The 22,631-nt window shown below is 41.4% G+C and overlaps 1 protein-coding gene across 7 annotated transcripts in view; it reads right to left on the bottom strand.

Moving 5' to 3' along the window:
• The window catches only part of KIDINS220 (kinase D interacting substrate 220), a 1,251,292-nt gene that overhangs the window by 980,507 nt on the left and 248,154 nt on the right, over positions 1-22,631 (bottom strand). For all 7 annotated transcript variants that reach the window (XM_085610740.1, XM_085610741.1, XM_085610744.1 and 4 more), the window contains exon 8: positions 22,403-22,600. In XM_085610740.1, coding sequence (XP_085466866.1) covers positions 22,403-22,600 — 198 coding nt within the window. The remainder of the gene's footprint in view (positions 1-22,402; positions 22,601-22,631) is intronic.

The raw sequence follows: 22,631 nt of genomic DNA, 5'->3' as shown, positions 1-22,631 counted from the left end.
GCACGCGAGACGGGAGTGCAGCACAATGCATAGAAAGCAATAGGGAGGGGACAGGACCATGCACATGGACAACAGAGAACAGAGGGGAAAGAGGCAATGGTAGCTAGCTGACCATAATGGACAGACAGGAGAGAAAGCTGCAGCATAACAGACAATAAAGGGCAGGAGGGACGGAGGGACGGATCAGGGGCATTACAATGAAACAGACAAGCCAGGAGGGAGGGAATAGGGTCTGCACATGGAAACAGAGGGCTGGGGGTAAGGGGGCAGGGCAGGAGCAGCAAGATGACCATGGACATCAGGCAAATTGGGCACTAGAAACAAGACACACCATGGAGAGCAACAGTGAGACTATGATGGCATACACACAGACCATGGATGGAAGGTGGGAGGGGCCATGGCAGCACATGCATGGCAAGCGGGAGGGTTAGTGGCAGCACAATGGCTATGATGGAGAAGGCGGATGTACAGGCATGCACAAAGGACCATGGAGGATAGAAGGGAGGGTTAGGACCTGGGCACAGACAAGAGAGTTCAGGGGAAGGGGCCTCACAACAGACCGCGCGGGGCAGGCAGGAGGAGCAGTTGCAGCACAACAGACCAGGGAGGGCAGAAGGGTGTGGCAGTAAAATGGACCATGGAGGACAGGAGGAAGGGGATAGGGGCATGGCATGTGTACAGGCAGGGTGGAGGTGGCAGGGACAGGTTACAGTCATCTGACAATGCTAGGCAGGTGGGAGGGGAGTGGCAGCTCAACAGAACACTCAAGAGTAGATAGGAGTGGCAGGTCCATGGAACATGGTGGGCAAAAAGGATGGAGCAGGGGCATGCACAAAGACATCGGAGGGCAGGGGGAAGGAGAATAGGGGCAGCAAGCTAAGCAGGAGGTCAATGATGGGCCATAGAATTGGGCAATGGAGGGCAGGAGGAGTGGACTGGTACATCATGCTAAATGGAGGGCAGGGGCAGCACATCAGACCATGCATGGCAGGAGGAAGGAGGCTAGTCCATGGATTCAGACAACAGAGGATAGGGAGGAGGTGGATGGGGCAGCAAGCTAACTGTTCAGAGAAGGTGGGTATTAGGAACTTTATTGTTTTTAAAATGTGTGTCTGTGCGAACTACTTAAAATATGAACAAGTATGCAGCATAATCTCACTTTTATTCAGGAAGAAGAGGACGTTTGTAACTGTGACTCCGGGCTCACTTGGCAGAAACACCCCCTGACCCTCCACCCCCCCATCGCAAAATGTAATGCCCGTGAAAAGGGTAGGTGGACGCAGTGTTATATAGAACATAGTCCTGAGAGCACAATTGAAAATGAAAACTTGATATAGTATATGGTATAAACTATGCACCAAAAAGTGTCATATAAGATGAACCGGGGCGTAAAATATAATATGCAATACATTGTGCGCAATGACAAATTCATTGGAGAGCGCGAGATAGCACAGGCACTAGCGCGTGCTATGCGATATGCGCCTTGGAGTGTAATATGCACAGGGCAGTGTTGTGTAACCTAACTAGTCTCTAAAGTTGTATTATAAAATATGTGCTGGGGAGTGTAACGTTGCATATGCACTGTGACAAAGATATGGATCCCAGATTGTAATATGTATGGCATAGCGCTGTGTGTTATAACATAGGCATCAAGGAAGGCACGTTAGATGGGGCAATATAACCCATGCGAAGGCAAGGGTGGCATGACATATTCACGGGGTGGTGTTACAGTGCACATGGGCTAGAGAGTGTCATAGCATACGCACTAGCTGGTGGAATACAACATAGAGGTGTGAGGCACTCAGCGGGTGTAATACAGCATTGGGCTCAGACCGGAGCACGCTGTGACTCAAGTGAGGTTCGTCTCCTTTCCAGAGAGTAAAATAAAAAGTAATACACATCAGGCGATGCATGTGTATTTTATTTGTGTATTTTATTAACCGTGAGGGGGGTTTCTTGCATAGTTTGGCCGAATTTTTGTCGAATCCCCTTTGAATAGCTTGGTGTGCGTATATAATAAATGTGCCCGTCAATAGCTACCCATGTTTGTATAAATAAACGACAAGGGTGTCTACTTGGAGAGTACCCACCGGCGGGGGCGCAGGCATTAGGCACGGTAGGGCGTCAGACACGTCAGAGCTTCACTAGCGGGGTAAATACATTCCATGTGGATTCATTCTATGCATAGTCACCTTTTAATGAATATCACACAAATCGTCATGGTGATAGGTACATACGGTTTGTCCAGCATGTCCTAGGTGTTTCTATAAATATATATATTTTTTTAAATAATAAAAAACAAAGGCCGGCCCCGGGGGATGGTGTCCCCGGGGCCATAAGTGGCCTGAGGAGGGGGGCAACACAGCCCCCTCCTAAAGATTTTTTTTTAAAAAGGCCATGACCCGGGGGGTTGGGGTCCCCGGGGCCGATTAAGGCCTTGATAGGGCCAAATTTAATTTTTTCAACAAAAAAAATTAGGGTGGAGGACCTGGGGGATGGGGTCCCCAGGGCCAGTAAATTAGAAAAAGAAGGGGGGGCCACACAGCCCTCCTTCTTAAAAAAATAAAAAATAAATAAAAGACCGGCATCGCGCCGGAGGCCACGCCCCCTCCTTGCAGCACTCTGCAAACGCGCCCCCTGACCAGTTGTAAGTTGGGGAATTAATTCCCCTTCAATACTGAGGGTCCCTGAGGGCCAACTAGCCCAACAGGTATCTCCAGTATGCGCCAGGGAGCTGCGTTGCAGACTGGTGTTCTGAGGCCACGCCCCTTTTTTACACCTCTATGCAACGCAGCTCTGTGGCGCTTACTGGAGGTACCTAGTTGTGGAAATTTAGCTTGTAACTGAACATTATCTGCGCCATCTTGCCTCTCCCCAGCGCCACGCACAGCGAACGCACGGCCGCCATTTTAGGCACCCCACTCTCTCCCCCGCTCATTGTCGATCGCCAGCGCGTTCCCCTGGCGCTGCAAGCATCCCCCGCGCGCCGGCCACCCCCGCTCTCTCATACACGGGCCATAAACCCTCTCCTTCTGCGCGACCCTGCCATGGAACCACATCCTACGCCTGACCGACATCCCATATATGGTCACGCATCTCTTTGATAACCCCCTTCCTCTGCGCCCCATTGTCCGAACTGATCCCAGGCCATCACCTAGCCCTGCGGATGCAGTTTATTGCTCCTACTGTAAGGGAAACACCCCACATCAAAGGGATACAGTGGATCAAAGCCCCTAACCCCTGAGACCCGGCCGGTTGCACACACCCCCGGGAATTGGCGGAATGTCCAGCTGCGTGATAGCCATCTCCTACTGTAGATGGGGTGGGGACTTCCACTGTAGATATGTGTGGGAACGAGTTCGAAGTGGGGATTCCGAAGACGTTCTTTTATACATCAAAGTAATCTCAAGAATGTGCCATGTACAATAAAACCTGCAATAAAGTCATAAACCTGTGTATAAGAGGCCAGGCCTCAGAGATGCAGTTAGAGCACCTCGTGACGATACCTTGCTGTCTGATCTGATGTGTTCTGCTCCGACGGAATAAAACTTTGTTTCCTGCCTTCCAGTCTCCGGCGCCTGCCTCTTTCATTGGTAAATTATCGAATGGTATGAGAGGCGATTACCGCCGGGCAATACTTGAAGGGTTATCAACTGAAACTGCCGCTACCATTTAACAATTGGCGTCCCAAGAGAAAAAGCATATTGAAAGCATTGTGGAAAAGGCTTTTGAAGTAAAAAGAAAACTGTTTATTTAAGTGTTAAACAGAATTCGATCACTAGATAAACCAATATATGTAATGAAGGCCAAAAGTAGGACGAAAATAGTTATTAATAAAAAAAAAATTGTGATGTTTTTTTGGGAGAATGGAAACACAGTTCTAGTTCAGAGCCTTTTTTTAATGAAGAGAGTTATTCACTGAGCGAAAAATTATTGTATGCAGTTGACAGTGGTAGAGGTTATGAGGTTAGTGATGGTTGTCCAATGGAGAAAGAGAAAATGGTTGAAAGAAATGCAGAAGAAGTGATAGCTGATGAAGTTTTAGGGAAACGTGCTAAAAACCCTGTGTACACTTGGGATTGCAGTAGTGTTTGCAGTGTACGACAGGAATCTATTGAAAAATTATGTCGTTTTTTTACGAGCCTATACTAAAAAAAGTGTAAAACAAAAGATTAAGCTGTTGCAAGGACTAGACCCTTGCAGAGTGAGAAAACATACTGGTTTACAAGGTCATTCTCTGGCTTGTCTTTCTAGGAAAGCTTGTCAAAGTGTTTTTCACCATTTCAGAATGCTGGCAGTACATCATACTCAAATGCGGAAGTTAGTGAGAAGGTTGTATTATGCAAAAAGTCCAGCACTAAAGTTAAGTGAATTGAACAGTGCTCTTTAGCGTGGGTCAGTATCAGATGTGAAGCAGGTCTGTGAGGATATTGAGTTTTGTTACTTTGGGCCTCAGCAAGAGAGTGAAGAAACTGACACATTAGTAGAACAAAATGTTGAAGACAATGTAGAACCCGTAATTACAGAAAAATTTGAGGATGAAATCACAAAGTTTAAGGTAATTTCAGGTGAAAGACCAAATGTTTCTTGTATTTGTTGTCGGCGAAGTCACTATAAAAATCAGACTAGGGGTGTCAATCTGTATTTTAAAAGTGAAATAGAAGATAATGATAAGTGGAAGGAATTTGCAACTTATTTGTTGGTAGAGGATTGTTTTGATTTGGGATGTGAGCAGCGTATTTGCAAATATTGTTATAACAAATTAGATGAGAATAAAATGCCTGCTAGAGCTGTTCATAATAATCTAGAGTTGGTTGCTATTCCTCCAGAGCTGATAGATTTAAATACGTATGAGTCTATTCTCATACAATGTGTTCACCCGTTTCAGGCTATTGTTCGTATGGAGCCCCAAACAAGTAAATTACCTCCATCAGAGTTGCAAAGAGGATTGAAAGGAAGAGTTGTGTATTTACCCGTAGATTTAAGGAAAAATATTGAAACTATTGGTGTAGATGATGCAGAAAATGAGCCACTAGTCATTCTAGCCAATGGTGTTCCTACTAAGAATAAGAAAATCTGGCAAGAGTTAGTGGATGTTAGAAAAGTGCAAAAGGCATCATTGTATCTGTTAAAAAATAATGAGTACTATAGAAATGTGTTTGTTGGAGAAGAAGAAATAGATTTAGCAGAAGATACTGAAACATTAAGTGGACAAATTGAAAAAGTGGACATGTCCAGATGTGAAGAGATCTATGAACATTACAGTGTACATCCACTTCATTCCAAAGAGGTGATGGGGAATACGATTGAGTGGTTTCAAATGAAAAAAGCAACAGGAAGTCCCATGAGTGTATGGGAAGAGAACTTGGAAGCTCGTTGTTTCCCGCAGTTGTTTCCAAATGGAAAAGGTGGACGATATGATGAACGTCCGGTGCAGATTCCTGCATCTGAATATCGGACAACAAGATTATATGCAGAAGATCCAAGATTTCGTCAATGTATCCCTTATATGTTTCATCTTCTGTTTGAAAGTGACTTGTCTGGACTTTCATATGCAGTAAATCACATTTTAAAAACTGGAATGCATCTTCAAAATGTAACTGCAAAGGATTTTATGGATATAGTGCATCAGAGAGATGATCATTTAGAATCTCAGTTGATTAATCTGATGGCATGTCAGCGTGGGACTAATGAATATTGGTACCGTCGACATGGAGAACTGAAATGTATGCTACGGAACTTGGGAACTCCTACATGGTTCGTTACACTAAGCTGTGCTGAGTATGCTTGGGATGATTTACTTGAATTTCTTCGAGAGGCAAATTCCAATATAAAAAATATTGAATACAAGACACCTGGAGAATTGTGCTCATTGGATCCTGTCAATGTATGCAGATATTTCAATCATAGATTTGAAGCTATGATGTCTTTCATCTGCAATAAAAGTACAAGTCAAAGGATAAGTTCTATACCAAATGTCGTTTTGGATTTCCACGTCCTGTATTATCCAAAGGAAGAGTGAACAGTTTTATGTCAGCTGTACGACATACCATCACAAGAAAGTCTCAGAAAAACACCTACATCTTAAGAAGAAGCGAAGAATCGAAATACATAAATGACTACAATCCAGTTATTTTATCCATGTGGAACGCTAACATGGATATTCAGTATGTTGCGGACAATTCCATTGCTGTTGCTCGATATGTAACGTCTTACATTACTAAATCAGAAAAGACTGAATTGAAAGAAATGTGGGAAGAGATTTCTCACGAGAAGACTCTAAGTAAGAAAATATACAGTTCCAGTTTGAAGATGTTATCGCATCGTGAAATTGGAGCATATGACTGTTCAGATAGGTTATCATCTGCAAGTCTATATTCCAAAAGTAGAAGAATCATTTGGATGAGTCTAGGTCTTGCAGGAATGCGAAATCGGGTACTGAGATCTGTTCAAGAAATTGAATATTTAGCAGAAAATGATCCTGAAAGTACAGATATTTTGAAAACCAATATGTTGGACACATACTATCCAAATAGAATTCATCATCTTGAGAACATGTGTCTCTATGAAGTGCTGCAAAACTACACTTTTAAACGGAATACTATAGAGAACATCAACGATGGAAAATATGCAGTGATTGGTTCCGAAGGATGTCTGGTGAAACAAAGGAAAGGAAATTTAATTAATCACAGAAAACTGAGTTGCGACACTGCTGAAAAAAGGGAATTTTACTATTTAGCCCTTTTGCAAATGTTCAAACCATGGCGTTCAGAACTGGAATTACTTGGAGATTTTCCCAGCTATGAAGATTCATTTAATGCTTCTAAAGATAGCATACAATGTAGTGCTTTCGCAAATTATGTCAAAATGTTGAATGATGAAATTGATCAAGAAGCTATAATTGCAGCTGAGATTGCTAGAGACAGTTCTCAAGACAGTCAAAGTTCTGCTGCACTGAGTCAAGATCCACTAGGACAACCAATTGTTGAAAATGAAGCAGCGATTGCAATGAATGAGGTGGAAACAGCAATGTATCAAGCACAAGAAGATGCAATACAGTTAGGAAACTTGGAAGAGCAACTAAATGTTGAACAGAAACAAATATATCAGCAAGTAAAAGAGCAGATTGATCATGGATTACTTCATGAAAAGAGAGGGTGCTCATGTACATCATTTCAACCTATCCGAATGTATGCGAGTGGTCAAGCTGGAACAGGAAAAAGTTCTTAATTAAAGTAATTACAAGTTATCTGCAAAAAAAAAAACTGAGTTGCATTTGTCTTGTGTTGTCACTGCTCCAACTGGGTTGGCAGCACATAACATTAAAGGAATTACTTTACATAGTTTACTAATGCTACCAGTAGAGCATTAGACCACATTGGAATACCACAAGCTATCTGGAGAAGCTTGTTGTGAAGTTTCAAGAGTCCTGAAGAAAATGAAACTTCTCATTATTGATAAGGTGAGCATGGTTTCCAACTTGATGCTTGTCTTTGTGCATTTAAGAATGCAGAAAATTCTTAAAACAGAGTATGACGTGTTATTTGGAGGAAAACACATCATAGTTTTTGGAGATCAACTGCAACTGACTCCGGTAAAAGGACAAGCGGTATTTAAAACACTTGCTCATGAAGATACCAGAAAGTCTCTTGGCAGTGTTGGTAATGTGAACATTTAGAGTAATTTCGAATACAAAGAACTGACAACAAATATGCGACAGGCAAATGATGCTGAATATGGAAGTATTCTTCAAGATATAAGAATTGGAATTCTTTCAAAAAAAGGCAAAGAAGCTTTGGAGAGTCGATTACTTTGCAATGTCTTTCCAAATGAAAATGCAGTTCCTGCAAAAGTGTACGTGGAAATTGCTAAAAATAAGTCAGTGTTTGCTTAATGCCAACACTGCATGAGTGTTCAATATTCAACGAAGAATTATTAAAACTGGAAAATGAAGAAATTGTAAAAATGGAAGCCATTGATAAAATACTGCATGAAGGAATCACTATTATTTTGACGGGTAAGTTGAGATCAAAACTGGATTGTTTAGAAAAAAAAATATCTAAAACTGCTTGTTTAGAAAAGACACTGTATGCGTGTGTAAACTGTCGGGTAATTTTAAGGCGTAATTTGGATGTAGAGAAAGGTTTAGTTTTTTTTTTTTTAAAGATTTGTTGCAGTTCGAGCTCGAGCGCGCTCGATAAACCCCTCCCGCCAGAACTACAGTCCCCAGAAAACCCATGCGCGCCTCACGCAAGCCGCGTGATGCGTCATCACGCCCAAGCAGCCGCTACAAAGACGTTGACGCAGCCTCACCGAGCGTCGGAAATTCTTTCCTGGAGACGGTCCTGGTGTAGCGGTCGATGCGGAGCCGGCTTATCAACGGTGCGGTGATCAGAGGTGGAGGTCGAGCGTTTTCCAGTCGGGCGTCAGGTCCGGTAAGGGTGCAGTGCACCGAGTCCCAACGCTGCCCCCAGCCACTTCCTCCTTTCTCTCGTTGGTGAAGCTGAGCTCAGCTCATGCGGAGAAGGGGGAGTGATTCTGTTAAATACACTCGTCGTCTGTGGTACGGACCCAACGACTCCTTGACTCTCGATTATTACTCTTGTACCGGAGGCTTCCGGTTCATGTCAGTATATTGTGCCTCATCTGGCAGTATATTGTGACTCATCTGGCAGTATATTGTGACTCATCTGGCACTTTGTCACACGCCTGTACGAGGCAGTAACTTTGACCTCATAGCATCACTCAATGTTTGTTTGGTTGTGTCTTCACGTCGTATTGTCAACATTGCAAGCTGTCGGGATTCTGACCTCTGGGGGAGGTGGAGAAACCCATTGGCGAATTCCTCTCTGTTGTTGTTCCTAATGTGCACTGTTGTATAGTACTGTGTGTGCTCACGACTCCATCTTTAACAGGGAGCCCTTTAAAGTGTGCGGACTAGCACTCTTCCTGTGAAGCAAGGTGGAGCATTGTTTGGGGTAGGTGCGGGGAGAAACCTATACCGTGACATAACAGGTGTTGGGAAAAAGTGTGCTTAGCGGAAACGCTGTGGTGTTGTCCTATGATTGCATTGTTACTCTGTATCCTCTGATGTAGCACTCCCAAGAGAACAGCTGTTAGGAACCACCAGAGTGACGCCATAAAGCTGCACCTTCTTTTTCTTTACAGGTACATAGAGATGGTAATAGATGTATAAAGCGTACCAAGTTAACGAGGGATGCCAAGAAGTTAGGGAAGATAGGTAGGGTATTAATCGTGTTCTTTGTGTCTTACAGATCTCCCTCCCTGCTGTCCCCTTCCTTTCCTTCCCTCACTTGATCCTCCTAATGACCTGTGCCATAACGGCTATTTAGGCTTGGGTAGATCAAGAGGTGGACCTCACATAGCAACAATCCGATCCCGAGGACTGAACCAACGTGACAAGATTTTTATTGAGTTTTCCACCACCAGAATCCCGAGGACTAGCACTACACACAATAACATCATAATATGATCCAACCATCAAAATACACAGTAGGAGAAGTCCACTCTACTAGAGAAGAGAAAGGTTTAGTTAATGGTGCAATGGGCAAAGTGGTGGATTTTGTGAATTATCAGAAAAAAGAAGGAATTGAATTTTTAAAAATTAAATTTGATCAGATTGAAGAAGTTAAAGAAATTGGTCGTTGCTCAGTTCGTTTTTTGCTTGTTAAAGATTTATATGTCCGTAGGAAACAATTTCCATTTTCTCTGGCATATGCAGTGACTATTCATAAATCTCAAGGATTAAGTGTAGACAGTGCATTGGTGAACATTGGATCTATCGTATTTAAAGAGGGTATGGCATATGTTGCTTTGTCGCGAGTCAGAACATTATCTGGTTTGTTTTTGATTGATTTTGATGAGACAAAGGTTACTGCAGATGCAAACTGTGTAAAAGAGTATAATAGGTTAAGAAGGGTGTATGCTCCAAATTTAGGTCAATATCCTGTATTTGAAAAGCGTGTAGTTGGTCGAAAAAGAAGGTTAGAGAATATCTGTTCTGAAGGTGTTAAGAAAAGAAAAGAACAAGATAATGTTGTGATTGCAGGTAAAAAGAAATTGGACACTGTTGGAGAGATTGTTGGTTATCAGTTTGAAAATAGTCCTGGTGTCAACTGCTATGCTAATGTAGTGGTCAATGTTGTTTTTTATCTTGAAGGTTTGCAAGAACAAATTATGGAGAATCGGCAAAAAAGATTTTGTTCTCTGTTGCATTCTGTTTATGAAAAATTGACAACAGATACAAGTAAAATACAATCGGTTTCAGATGTTCGTAGTCTTTTGGATGTGTGTTCTGGTTCTACACAATTTACACAAAATATCCAACAAGATGCTCAGGAATTTTCAATGTATATGCTTACCATTTTTGAAAATGAAGGTGTAGAAATAGAAAATATTTTTGGCCTTTCTTACAAATGGGAAAATTGTTTTGAAAATTGCATGTATACATGTAACACGAATGTAGACACTGAGAGATTTCTGTATTTAACATTACCAGACTGTAAATCAGTGTCTTTCAATAAATTAGTGAAAGGTGCAATTCAAAACATGGAATGTAGCCAATGTAAATCAGAAATGTTATCCGCATTATTCTTAACAAAATATGGAAAATACATAATTTTAATGATGCAACGTTGTACAGCTGACGGAAGAAAGTTGGATACTTTAATAATACAATTTGTAGCAGCACAACTATCAATATCAGGAAGGACTTTTACAGCAATTGCAATAATTTTCCATGATGATCCTTCCACCACATCTGGACATTACACTGCCTATCTAAAATGTGACAAAGGGTGGACACTTTGTAATGATGCCCAGTTGGTTTTCAAACAACGTTTGCCTAGTGAATTACCAAATTCCTACCTAATATTTTTAAAGCCAATGTTTTAGGAAGATAATTCACTCTCTGAGGAATTTATGATTATAATTTAATAGGACTACCATTGGACAATTTACAGAAAGAAGAAGTGTAAAAATACCATTTGGCCTCAATTCGAAAGGTATATTTTTGAATTTTGGACTTTATGGTGGTCATTTATTCGGTGATTATTTTAATGCGGCAACATTTACAGTTTTAATAATTTAAATTTATAAAATGTTGTAATCTGTAAGCATTTCATATATGTGTGATTTGTATTTTCTGGTATTTTACTGAGAATAGTATGTTGTTTTTTTTTTTAACAATCTTTCTGATTGTGTTTTTTTTTTCCGGTGTGAAGTGATGAGTACGATTGAAATCACTATTTTTAGTGAAATTCAATATATTCTGAGAACAGCGAAAAAGGCAAACAAATTACTTTGTGGAAATTATGCTGTGTTATAAAAAATGTATTATTACGTTATAATCTTTTTTTTCTTTTCTTTCACAGATCCACATTTTTAAAACAAGCAATTTATATGAATTTAGATTGCAATGAATATATGAAAAAAATGTATACCATTTTTAGGTCTCGCCTGACCCAGCGCATGCGCTGGTCTGGCGAGACTTTTTGTGAGGGCTCCAAAAAGTGCTACCAGGCCAGCCTAGAGCTACAGTGCATGTGCGCGGGCGCGCGCGACACGCTTTACCGCGATTACTTTCACTTTCCGCTTTGATGTTTGATCGTGATCGCGATCACTTTCGCTGACGCACGGCCGCTTGGCATAGCCAATAGGTCTCACTTTTGGGACCTTATAAGTATTTAGTTATGCACCTGTTGCAGGGCTAAACACTTATAAGGTCCCAAAGGCGAGATCTATTGGCTATGCCAATGCTTGTTTATTCCTATTATTGTGAAAGTTTAAGTAAGTCTCAATATGCAGAATGACGAGGTCTGTAAGAAGCTACAAAGTTGAAACATGTTTCTAAAAACACTCTGTTTATACGTATGTAGTTTTCAAATCTGACCATAATCAGATATCATGTGACCTGCAAAAAAAGAGATTTGAGGGGTTCATAATATTTCCCATTGTACCTATTGAAGGACCGCAATCATTTCAATCATTCTTCTTTGAACATCTTTGGAGACAAAACTCTGCGATTACCTTCTATCATTCGCAAGGAATTTTGAAACCGGAAATATGTCACTTTTTGTAACATAGTTATTACGCAAGACACTTTCATATTTACAAAGAGAGGAAAAGGCACTCTGTGCACTTTTTATACTCCATGTAAATACAACCTCATCATACTCACCACTTTGCGTTGAAAGGGTGTTCTATAAGTGTTGTTGTGCATGATTGCACTGAATACTCATAGAACAAGACATATGTCTAGATTTATCAGAAATCATGAATCTCGATATGTGTGTGAATGGTGCACCATTCTAAAATTGGTGTAGAAAAGCACAAGAAAGAGAATTGTTTTAATTTCTCTACATTTTTATATCTTCAATGCATGCTAAAATGTTCAGCACACATTGAAGGAGAAAAATGCGTTTTCGGATTGTTTTTGTGCAGGAAGGTGTGTCTTCCTGCACAAAAACAAACAGCACATGACACAGATATCCTTGCACTATGGTGCAAGGGTGCCCTTTGTCACCACATGTCTGCAGTTTAAGCAGCCGTGCAGAGAGAAGCATAGATTTGCAACATATTTATGTACATATGTTGCATCCCTGTGCTCCGGAAGTACTACAGCACACTGCAGTTAAAGAGGTTACTGTGTGATGCTGCAGCACTTCCTCATAGTTCTGCACTTATACATTCACCATACGCTACTAATGCATTCATTCAGTCAATTACGTACTACACATACATTCATCTAAACTTTCACACACTAACAAAGAAATGTAGCTCTTTTTTTAAACCAGGAAACTTAGTTCTTACAATAACTTATTTTTTCTTCTTTTATAATTTTTTTTGGTTTTTCTGCAAAAACAAAATAAAAAACAAAATAAAAAACAAAACAGGAGGAACCAAACAATGAACTTCAGGGAACAATATAATAATTTTTTTTTTAAAAACTAGCAAATGTGACTTTCTTGCCGGCGGCAGATCAGATCGATCGACTGCTCACCATAGCACAAAGTCGCATTGCACTTAATGCAGAGCACTTTTAAAAATTGAAATTGAGGACGGATGTCCAAGGTTTGGGCTGATGGATGCACTCTTGATGTGCTCGGCTGCGATGAGGTGGATGGCGCAGGAGCAGGAGTGTTTCTCATCCGTCGGCACTCTTCTCGTGCAAGATTGTTTGGATGAAGGGTCCTCATGTGCTTCATCATACTTGCCGTGCCGCACAAGTATTTCTTGTTAGGATCCCCTCGCGACAGGACTCTTTTGCAAATCTTGCACGTGACCAAGGTGGCATTGGTCTTATTCTGCCCCTCAGGAAAAGTAAAAAATGTCCACACCACGGAAGAAAAACGTTCTTTGGGTGGTGCCTCGGCCAAAAATTCATCCTCAGAAGTATGAGGTGATGCAGGTGATGCAGGTGATGCCTACTGCCCTGAAGCCATTTTTGGTTGAAAAAAGTTAGAGCTAAGTGTAAACTTAGTCTAAAAAATCTTCTTCTCTCCAAAGAGATGGTGCTCTAAAGAAGGTCAAAGAAGAATGATTGAAAGGGGTGGGGTCTTTCAATAGTTAGAAGAGGAAGTGTAATGAACCAATCAAATCTCTTTTTTTGCAGGTCACATGGGATCCGCGCACCCTGCGCTGACGCAGCACGCACCCAGCGCACATCCGCGAAATTAATTAAAAAAAAATTATAGGATTAGATGTAAAAATATATTAGTTTTAAGACTAGTTTAGAGTTTGTCTTCAATTAATATTCACATGAAATACATATATACATGTTTTTTTAAATGTTAAATATTTTGCGGGATCCGCGTACCTACCGCATCATAGACGCAGATGACGCATCGTGGAAGCGCGTAAACATCGCGTTACGTACAACGAACGTGTCGCGTATAGGCTGGGAGAAGCGTACCGGTCGCATTGCAATCGCGCACTACACACGTACCCAACGCATGCTATTGCGTAGGGATCGAGAACGGTGCGCGTAGGGTGCGCGGATCCGAAAACAGTGAAAAAAAAATATATGAAATAAAGTTTTGAACATATAGTTAAAAAAATATGTTTGAAAAACCCATTAAGTTCAAATAATATTTTATAATTTTTAAAAGAATTGAAAAAATAAGTTTAAAAAATGGTGATAAAAAAGTATTTTAAAAAAAACGTAATTAAGGAAATTGACACACTGAATTTGAAAAATATACAAATCCAATCAAAATCATTAAACATGATATCTTCAGAGATAAGTTATAGATAGGAATTCGCATTTAAAAAACCTTTGAAATTCACTGAAAAAACCATAGGTTTCAGGGGTGTTATAGTTAGGAATTGGCATTTAAAAAACCTTCGAAATTCACTGAAAAAACCATAGGTTTCAGGGGTGTTATAGTTAGCTGGACATTTCCCTCATACAAAACCCTAGAAATTCCCCTGTTATAGTTAGTTCAGCTAACTATAACTCGCGCCCCCGCAATGCACTGCTGATGACGTCACATATTACATCACTCATGACATGGTCAGTGACATCACTGATGACATCTCAAATGACATCACTGATGACATCACTGATGACATCATCCATGTGATAAATTACTGCATCTTCTCACACCCTAATTTAACCGTTGATCCACCAACTCAAAATTTCAGACGTCCATTCTGAAAACCATAGATACTCCAATACCAATAACTACATACCCACTCATTAACTCTTAAGTCTACATACACCTCCACTCACTCACCTGTACAGTCACTCATACTTACAGTCACTCCGTACAAGACTATCATATGCATTTATACACCTACATAGACACTCACACACCACCAATCATCCATAGAGGTACTCTCACACCTAGTCAGTCATGCAAATAATTAATCACACTCCCATTTACTCACCTATGCAGTTATACACACTCAAGTTCACTTACTCATAAAAATAGTACCACATTCTTACGCTCTTATACAATCATTGATACAAGCACACACTCATCCACACAGCCACTCTCACAATCACACGGTCTCAGATATACCCACTTATATACTCTTACACGTATATATACTGCCTTTCACATATGTAGTTACTGACACATGTACAACTGAGATATACATTCAATCCCTAACACACCCATACATACACTCACACAACCATACAGTTCATCACAGATGTACTCTTAAAACCATGCACCCATAGAATCACCCAGTCACACATCTATGCATAGAGTCACACACACCCTACCCACACAAACACTCAGGCACCCATACAGATACTCAGACAACCAATCAATAACCCATATAGACACTCATATAGCTATTCACAAAACCATGCTGCCACTTATACACCAACAGACAGACACATACAGACCTTCACACAGTTTAGTCACTAGTCTGCAGTAAGATACATTTAATGACTCACTTATAGAATCAGTTACGCACCTAGAAAATCATCCATTCACACACTTGTACACCCACTCATTCTTCCACAGGCCTTTCACTATAAATATATAAAACATATTTAAACTTTTCAGAAAAACACACAGTCACTGTATGACGTTATCAGTGATGTCATCAGTGATGCCATCAGTGATGTCACTGACTATGTCATGAGTGATGTAATATGTGACGTCATCAGCAGTGCATTGCGGGGGCGCGAGTTATAGTTAGCTGAACTAACTATAACAGGGAAATTTCTAGGGTTTTGCACGAGGGAAATGTCCAGCTAACTATAACACCCCTGAAACCTATGGTTTTTTCAGTGAATATATATATATATATATATATATATATATATATATATATATATATATATATATATATATATATATATATTCACTGAAAAAACCATAGGTTTCACACAAGTTATAGTTAGCTGTACATTTCACTCGTAAAAAACCAATGAAATTCCACGTTATAGTTAGTGCAGGCAACTATAACTCACGCGACCGCAATCCTCTGCTAATGACATATGTGTCTTTATGAAAAAAAAATATTTGTAATATATGTATAGCTAAAATTTAATGGAAGAAGACATGGGCAAATAAGTGTCTAAATACAGTATTAGCATCAGCAGAGGATTGCGGTCGCGTGAGTTATAGTTGCCTGCACTAACTATAACGTGGAATTTCATTGGTTTTTTACGAGTGAAATGTACAGCTAACTATAACTTGTGTGAAACCTATGGTTTTTTCAGTGAATTTGCAAGGTTTTTTAAATGCTAATTCCTAACTATAAAGTGTGTGAAACCTATGGTTTTTTCAGTGAATTTGTACGTTTTTTTAAATGCTAAGTTACTTTACGCCGTTCGTGCCGTGCGCGCCCACTTCATGCAGTTCGTTCCGTGCGCGCACGGTGCGCTTCGCGCACCGCGCGCCCACTTAACGCAGTTAGTGCTGTGCACGCGCCGTGGGCACGCGGTGCGCTACGCGCACCGCATGCCCACGTTACGCTGGATGGGCCATGTACGCACGATGCCCTTCGCGCACCGTCCGCACACGGAGGACATATTATGCGCATCGTTGTGAAAGGTTATCTATTAACTGTTCGCTGGATTTATATGCTATGCACAAAAGGTGCCCTGCGGGCACCTTTTGCACACGGGGGGGGGGGAAATATGGATTTTGTTTTTTTTAAATTTATTTTTTGCTGTACGCGTACGGTAAGCGCATTCGGCGTTTTTTCAAAAAAAATTTATTTTTAATTTTTGGCCTTGGATGGCCTTCTGGGACACCATAACCAAGGCTAGGTGGTTAGGAGCTGTCTAGCCTGCCCTTTTTCATGATATCCAACTTTGTTTTTCTTCTCCCCCTCAGAGTGCGAGAAAGAAAATGGTGGCCGACACTTCCTGGTTTCGACCGATTCGAATGTTTACTAAGATCTAACAGCCAATCAGAATCGCGCTCGCGCACGGCACCGTACGGTAAGCTTACGGTGCGCGCTCGGAGCGCGCTTACAGATATATATATTGATTTAAATGCTATTTTCTCAGGAACTACTGAACAGATTTACACCAGACCTACAAAAGGCACTTCCTTGACCTGAGGACTACCTCTCTGCCAAATTACAAGTAATTCTGTTCAGCCGTTCGGGCTGTAGCTGTGTCTAAAGGTCCTATGGAAAAATGCATGGGGAAAACGCGTTTTGGGACCCCCCTTTTTTCTCAGCCTCTGCTTGACGAATCCCCCCGAGACTTTCAAGGTAGGAGCGGAGCGTAGCGCCCCATTAGTTTTGAAAATTTCGGGAGGATTCGTCGACCGGCGCCAAAGTTATTCCAAATAGAATGTTGCGGATTTCCTATGGAAACAGGGTCCTAACTATAACTACCTACTGGCGACCGCCAGTAGGTAATATATATATATATATATATATATATATATATGAAATTATACACCCTAAACATGCAAATATATGGATATATACACATCAGAAACATTCTTCGTGACCAATATCCAACAACGGAATTGAGGAAATTGATATGAAAGAACTGCACCTCACGTGAACAGATGTCTCAGAAACGCTTGACCCACTGCAGCATCTGACATGCCGAATCCAGGCAGTAGTGCTTGGTGAACGTATGTACGTTCGACCATGTTGCCGCTCTACAGATGTTTGGAAGTGATACCCCAGCAAAAAGGGCTGTAGAGGCTGCCATCTTCCTTGTGGAGTGTGCAGCAACGTTTGCGGACAGCGGTCTTCCAGCTTTGTTATGGCAGAAAAGAATCGCAGAAGAAATCCAACGTGCAATTCTACTTTCTTGAAAGCCTTCCTCTGCTTATCTTCGGAAAGGTGTTCAAGAAGAGGCGCAAGATCCGACCACAATTTGCGGTCGTACCTCCCCAATATCGCCAAGGCGTTGGAGGCCTTGATGGAAGTAGCAGCCATAGTAGCAAAGCGTTAGCCAATGCTGCTTAGGTGTTTACCCTCTCTGTCCGGAGGCACCGAACAAGGAGATTGTGGATTCCTTGAGCACCTCTGTGCGGCTTGAATTATTACTGAATCCGGTCGAGGATGCCCAATCAAACACGCAGGAGCAGAATCGGGTGCTTAGTATTTCTTTTCCATCCTCGGCAATACATCCGGAACAGAGACTGGATGTTTCATAAGCTTCAAACCTTCATTCCATATATAATCCACGATTGGTATGGTTCGTACCGATTTTTTTAGCCGGATCTTTGAAATCATAGAGGAAGCACTCGGTTTGTAGCAAGGGCAAGTCAAATCTTTTAGAGGCCTTTTCTAGTAACTCATGGAAGCCTTCAATATCCCCCGGAGGCGAACTCGCTGGAAGGGGTGAGGGGGGGGGGGGGGGGGGTGAGGCGACGGCGAAGATGGAGCAATGTAATCATCCCATTCTCGGCCTCCCAAGTTGGGATCCTGAATGAGCTCACCCTCCTCAGGCTGATAGTCTGCTTCACTCTCGATGTAGTCGTCCTGAATCGTAAAGCACAGAGGTGCTGGTCTCTCTTCTTGAGAAGCGGGCGGTGGAGTAACTACTGGTGGTGGCGAATGAACCTCAATGCCCGGTCCTCCCGGCGTCAGCGGAACTAGAGCGTGAGAGTCCGGAAATCATTTGTAATAATCATGGAGCTTGTGCCGAAGGTCGGTGACCAAGGGGGATTGTCACCAGCATAGCATCTCTCCGTACCTCCTGATGCTCCTCGTAAGCTTCATATGGATAGTGCTCCTGGAAAGAGTCGTATTGTTGCTCCCGTGGACGACTCATGAAGGAATAATCCCTTTCTATATACTCTGATTTGTCCTGTATATGTTTCTCCTCATCCTCATCTGTATCCTGGCATTTAACACTGAGCTGAGATGGGCTGTAAGCTGGACCGAAGAAACTTTCATCTCCTGATTCCTCCTTATCAAGAAGGTGTGAGGGAGGCAGCAGTGAAATCTTGGTTAAAGATGACAGATCTGGAGACTTTTGGATCAACTGGAGACTTTTAATGTCCTGTTATTGTTCCGTCGATGACGCCGTCGACGAAGGGACACGTCTGAAAGTTATTGTCGTCGATATTGGCAGTCTAGCAGGGGATTTAAAACACTGTAGTCGACGGAGTGGCTGTCGACGGGGCAGTAGACAATGTGGTCAATGGTGTTCCAGTCGTCTGAGCCATAGACGTAACCGTTGACGCAGTGGTCATCGTCAATGCCATTGACGAGGTGATTATCGTCATAGTATTCGTCGACGAGGCCGTCACCACCGTCGACGTCGACACGGTCACAGCTACAGACATCCATGGAGATTTGTCTGTCTTTATCGATGACCGGTCCATCGTCAGAGCTCTTTCCGTAGACGAAACCTGTTTTAGACGTGTGACAGGCAGAGAAGCAGCAGAAGACTTTTTTAAACCAGAGTCTCTTTGTTTAGGGCTTCTTTTTCAGCAGAGGAGGATTTATCTGCCTTCATATTCTTAAGAACAGCCTTTAATGAGGTAGAGCCCTCACTTCTATGTTTCCTCTCAGCTGAGGACGGCCCAGGACTTTCTTCAACGTCGGATCCAGAATCCGATCAAAATTTTTACGTTTGGAGCCATAGCAAAAATCTGGCCTCCTTGTCCTTCAGAGTTTTGGCTGAAAAAGTTCTGCAGTATTTACAGTCCTTGGCTGTATGTTTGGGATAAAGGTAATAAAGACAGACTTTGTGGGGGTCCTCAGAGAAAAGTCTCGCCTTTCCACAAGATCTGCAGGGTCTAAAAAGCCTCTTCTTAGATCCCTCTGACATTTTAGAAGGAAAGAAGGTAGAAAACCAGTACATTGAGGTGAATTGTAGCAGGGTCAAAAGTTCACTCACTGACAAACTGAGCAGAGCTCAGGGAGACTCCCTTACACACGACGTGCGGTTAGAAATTTGAAGTATGGTGGCTCTGCTGGGGAGTTGAGGTCTAGGGCTTGTCTCTGATTGGTCAGAGTTGGACCTACATAAAGATGCTGACAAATGTAAAAGTTTCCTTTCTTTTTGATGGTTTTCTAAAGTTCTTTTATAGTACTGCTTTTCTAACTACCGTGAGACTCCCACAATGACGACGGGGAAGGTTCAATCATGTGAATCTATGAAGGATTCAATACTGGCGAGCCATCATTCCTCCTATTCCTTCCTAGAACAAGAGACCTACTACTGCCACGGTCCACAGTGCCTTCCATGAGTCAAAAAAGTAAATATTCACTCAAATTCCAAAAAAAGCAGGGAACATCCCAGAAGTATAAATGGGCTATTTAGGAAGGGTGTGGCTGAACTGTTCACTGAAACATGGCAGTACTTCTAGGTAGAGGAGGCTAGCTATCTAGTTAACTACTTTGTAAGAGCAAAGGTGTTTTATTGTGCACACATGGAGAAGCATGTTGCTAGGAAGGGATAGGTCACTACAAAATTAACAACCCACTATTTCTTTTTTGTTTGAATCTAGGTTTGAAAATTCAAGCTCAACAGCATTTAGATGGTGGATGACATATCTACATTGGAAACTTTTTCTTTCCACTCCCCAAACCTGACGGGGTCCAGGAAAAAAAACAAAAAAGAATAGTGCACCAATCACAGAAACCCATTTCACCTTAAGAAGTCAATCCTATTGTCCAAGTCTCAAGAGTGAAAGGAATGCATACTTTACACAAAAACTGGCTTATCCCTTTCCAAGAATGTAAGACCTGGTAGCAACCACCTGCATCTGGATCAGCCAGGCCAGCCTCTAGAGACCAATCGTTAGCATGACTGGCTTCACCACCAATGTAAATGTGTGTAATAATTTTTTAAGAATAGATTTTCTCTTGAATGTAGTGATATTTATCAGCCACATGCAGGTGAAAAGCAACATTGAAGTGGCATTGTTTAGTGAGCATTTTGACTAGTTTCCATAGCCCTGTGGTAGTTACCAGCAAATGCTATCCAGATAAATGTAATCTCTGCGCAAGATCTAGCCAACTGTTCAGTGCAACGTGCTTGAGTAGCTGAACTGACTGCATATCCATAACCAGCTGACATCCTCACTGCTCACCCAATAAAAAGCAGACTTTGGCTACTGATCGATTGCTGCCTTATCTCAGTACTCCTCGGGCTACTGCACCAGAAGACACCCAAGCAGATGTTGAACACAAAAGGTTAACAAACCTTCAGCATTTGTAACAAATCAGAAGGAAGACAGGAGCAATGGCTCACAACTCCAGTGTGAATACCAAGCAGAGTCTTAACATAGATGTACATCAGGAAGACAGCAACTGATGCCTTCAGCCCAATCATAGCATACCACCTGCATCATTTTAACACCTATCCAAAATCACATCCAGGGCAGACTCCCTCAGGAGGCACGTCATTTACTTCTTTGTATCTTGAGCACTCACATCTTGTACTCTGAAGTAAATGCTGCAAATGGACAAAGGTACTGCACTGGACGACTCCTTCCTAGGGTGTGCCTCACCAAACTCATATACAGACACACAGGATTTATTTTTCAATTCAGCAAACCATGCATTTACCAAGACAATCTATTACATTCTCATGATTACCACTATTTTATTACCATTTACCATTATTGACTCCCTTTTTGCTTTCTGCTTGAACAAATTGTAACGATTTCTGAATATAGCTCATCTGGACATTGAATCATTTTTTAACTATTTTAAATTCTTGAACTTTGTCCGTAATTACGCCCTTAGTCAGGACAGCCTTGTTCATGGCTTACTACCAAAACTACAAGGGTTTGTGCCTTTGAAGTCACTGCTCAACTTAGTGGGTGACAAACCAAAACTATGGGTGGTGGAAGTTTGGCAAAATGCATCATCATTGCCTGTGTTCACTTCACATTTCAATATCAACAGATAGCATATTTTGAAAATCTCTAAAATAATTCATACTTATTTATGCTACTACCCCTAACCAAATATAGACTGAAAATTCTTTGGCATTTATGCTACTCAAATACCAACCCTTTTCTGCATCTAATAACTTTGTTGAGTCTCAATATTTCATCAAACTAGATAGTGTTTATTGGAACTTGGTGGACCCCTCACATACTCAACTAATCTGTTACTACACTGTGTTTGAACCTAAAACCAACTTTACCAACCCAGTTCTAGGAAGCTTCATAATATGCTGCTGATCTTTATCTCTCTTTTTAAGTATTTTGGCCAAACCACAACTTAAAGAGAATGAATGTGCTTTGTGAGTGAAACAGTGTAGCCTTCTCATCAGCCCCTGCTAAATAATTTCTAGTTATTCTGGGCAATTAGGTATCCGTAATTAGTGCAAGATGCGCACTGTTGTACCTTTATGATGTAATGTTGCTTACATTAAAAATCAATCTAAATAAATAAACTTTTATAATATAAAAAGATAAATATTGAGACAAACATAAAAAGAACATTTTCATATATGACAAACAGCAAAATGCTTACTAACCCGATCTGGTATGTTAACATAGGTTCCCGCATCCAGCAGATCTTGTACAATTTCTGTATGTCCCTCCTTTGCTGCAATTGCTAGAGCAGTATTTCCATCTTTATCAGTCAAGTTGACATTTGGATTCCTTTTTAAAATTTCTTTAACTGTGTCTGTGTAGCCGCCTTTAACTGCTACGATAAGCGCAGTCATTGAATTCTGAAAGAAAGAGTAAATGAATTGTGAGGCA

The sequence above is a fragment of the Triturus cristatus genome, chromosome 6 (assembly GCF_964204655.1).
Source record: "Triturus cristatus chromosome 6, aTriCri1.1, whole genome shotgun sequence".
In the NCBI taxonomy this organism is placed as follows: Eukaryota; Metazoa; Chordata; class Amphibia; order Caudata; family Salamandridae; genus Triturus; species Triturus cristatus.
This window is presented reverse-complemented; position numbering and strand designations above follow the sequence as displayed.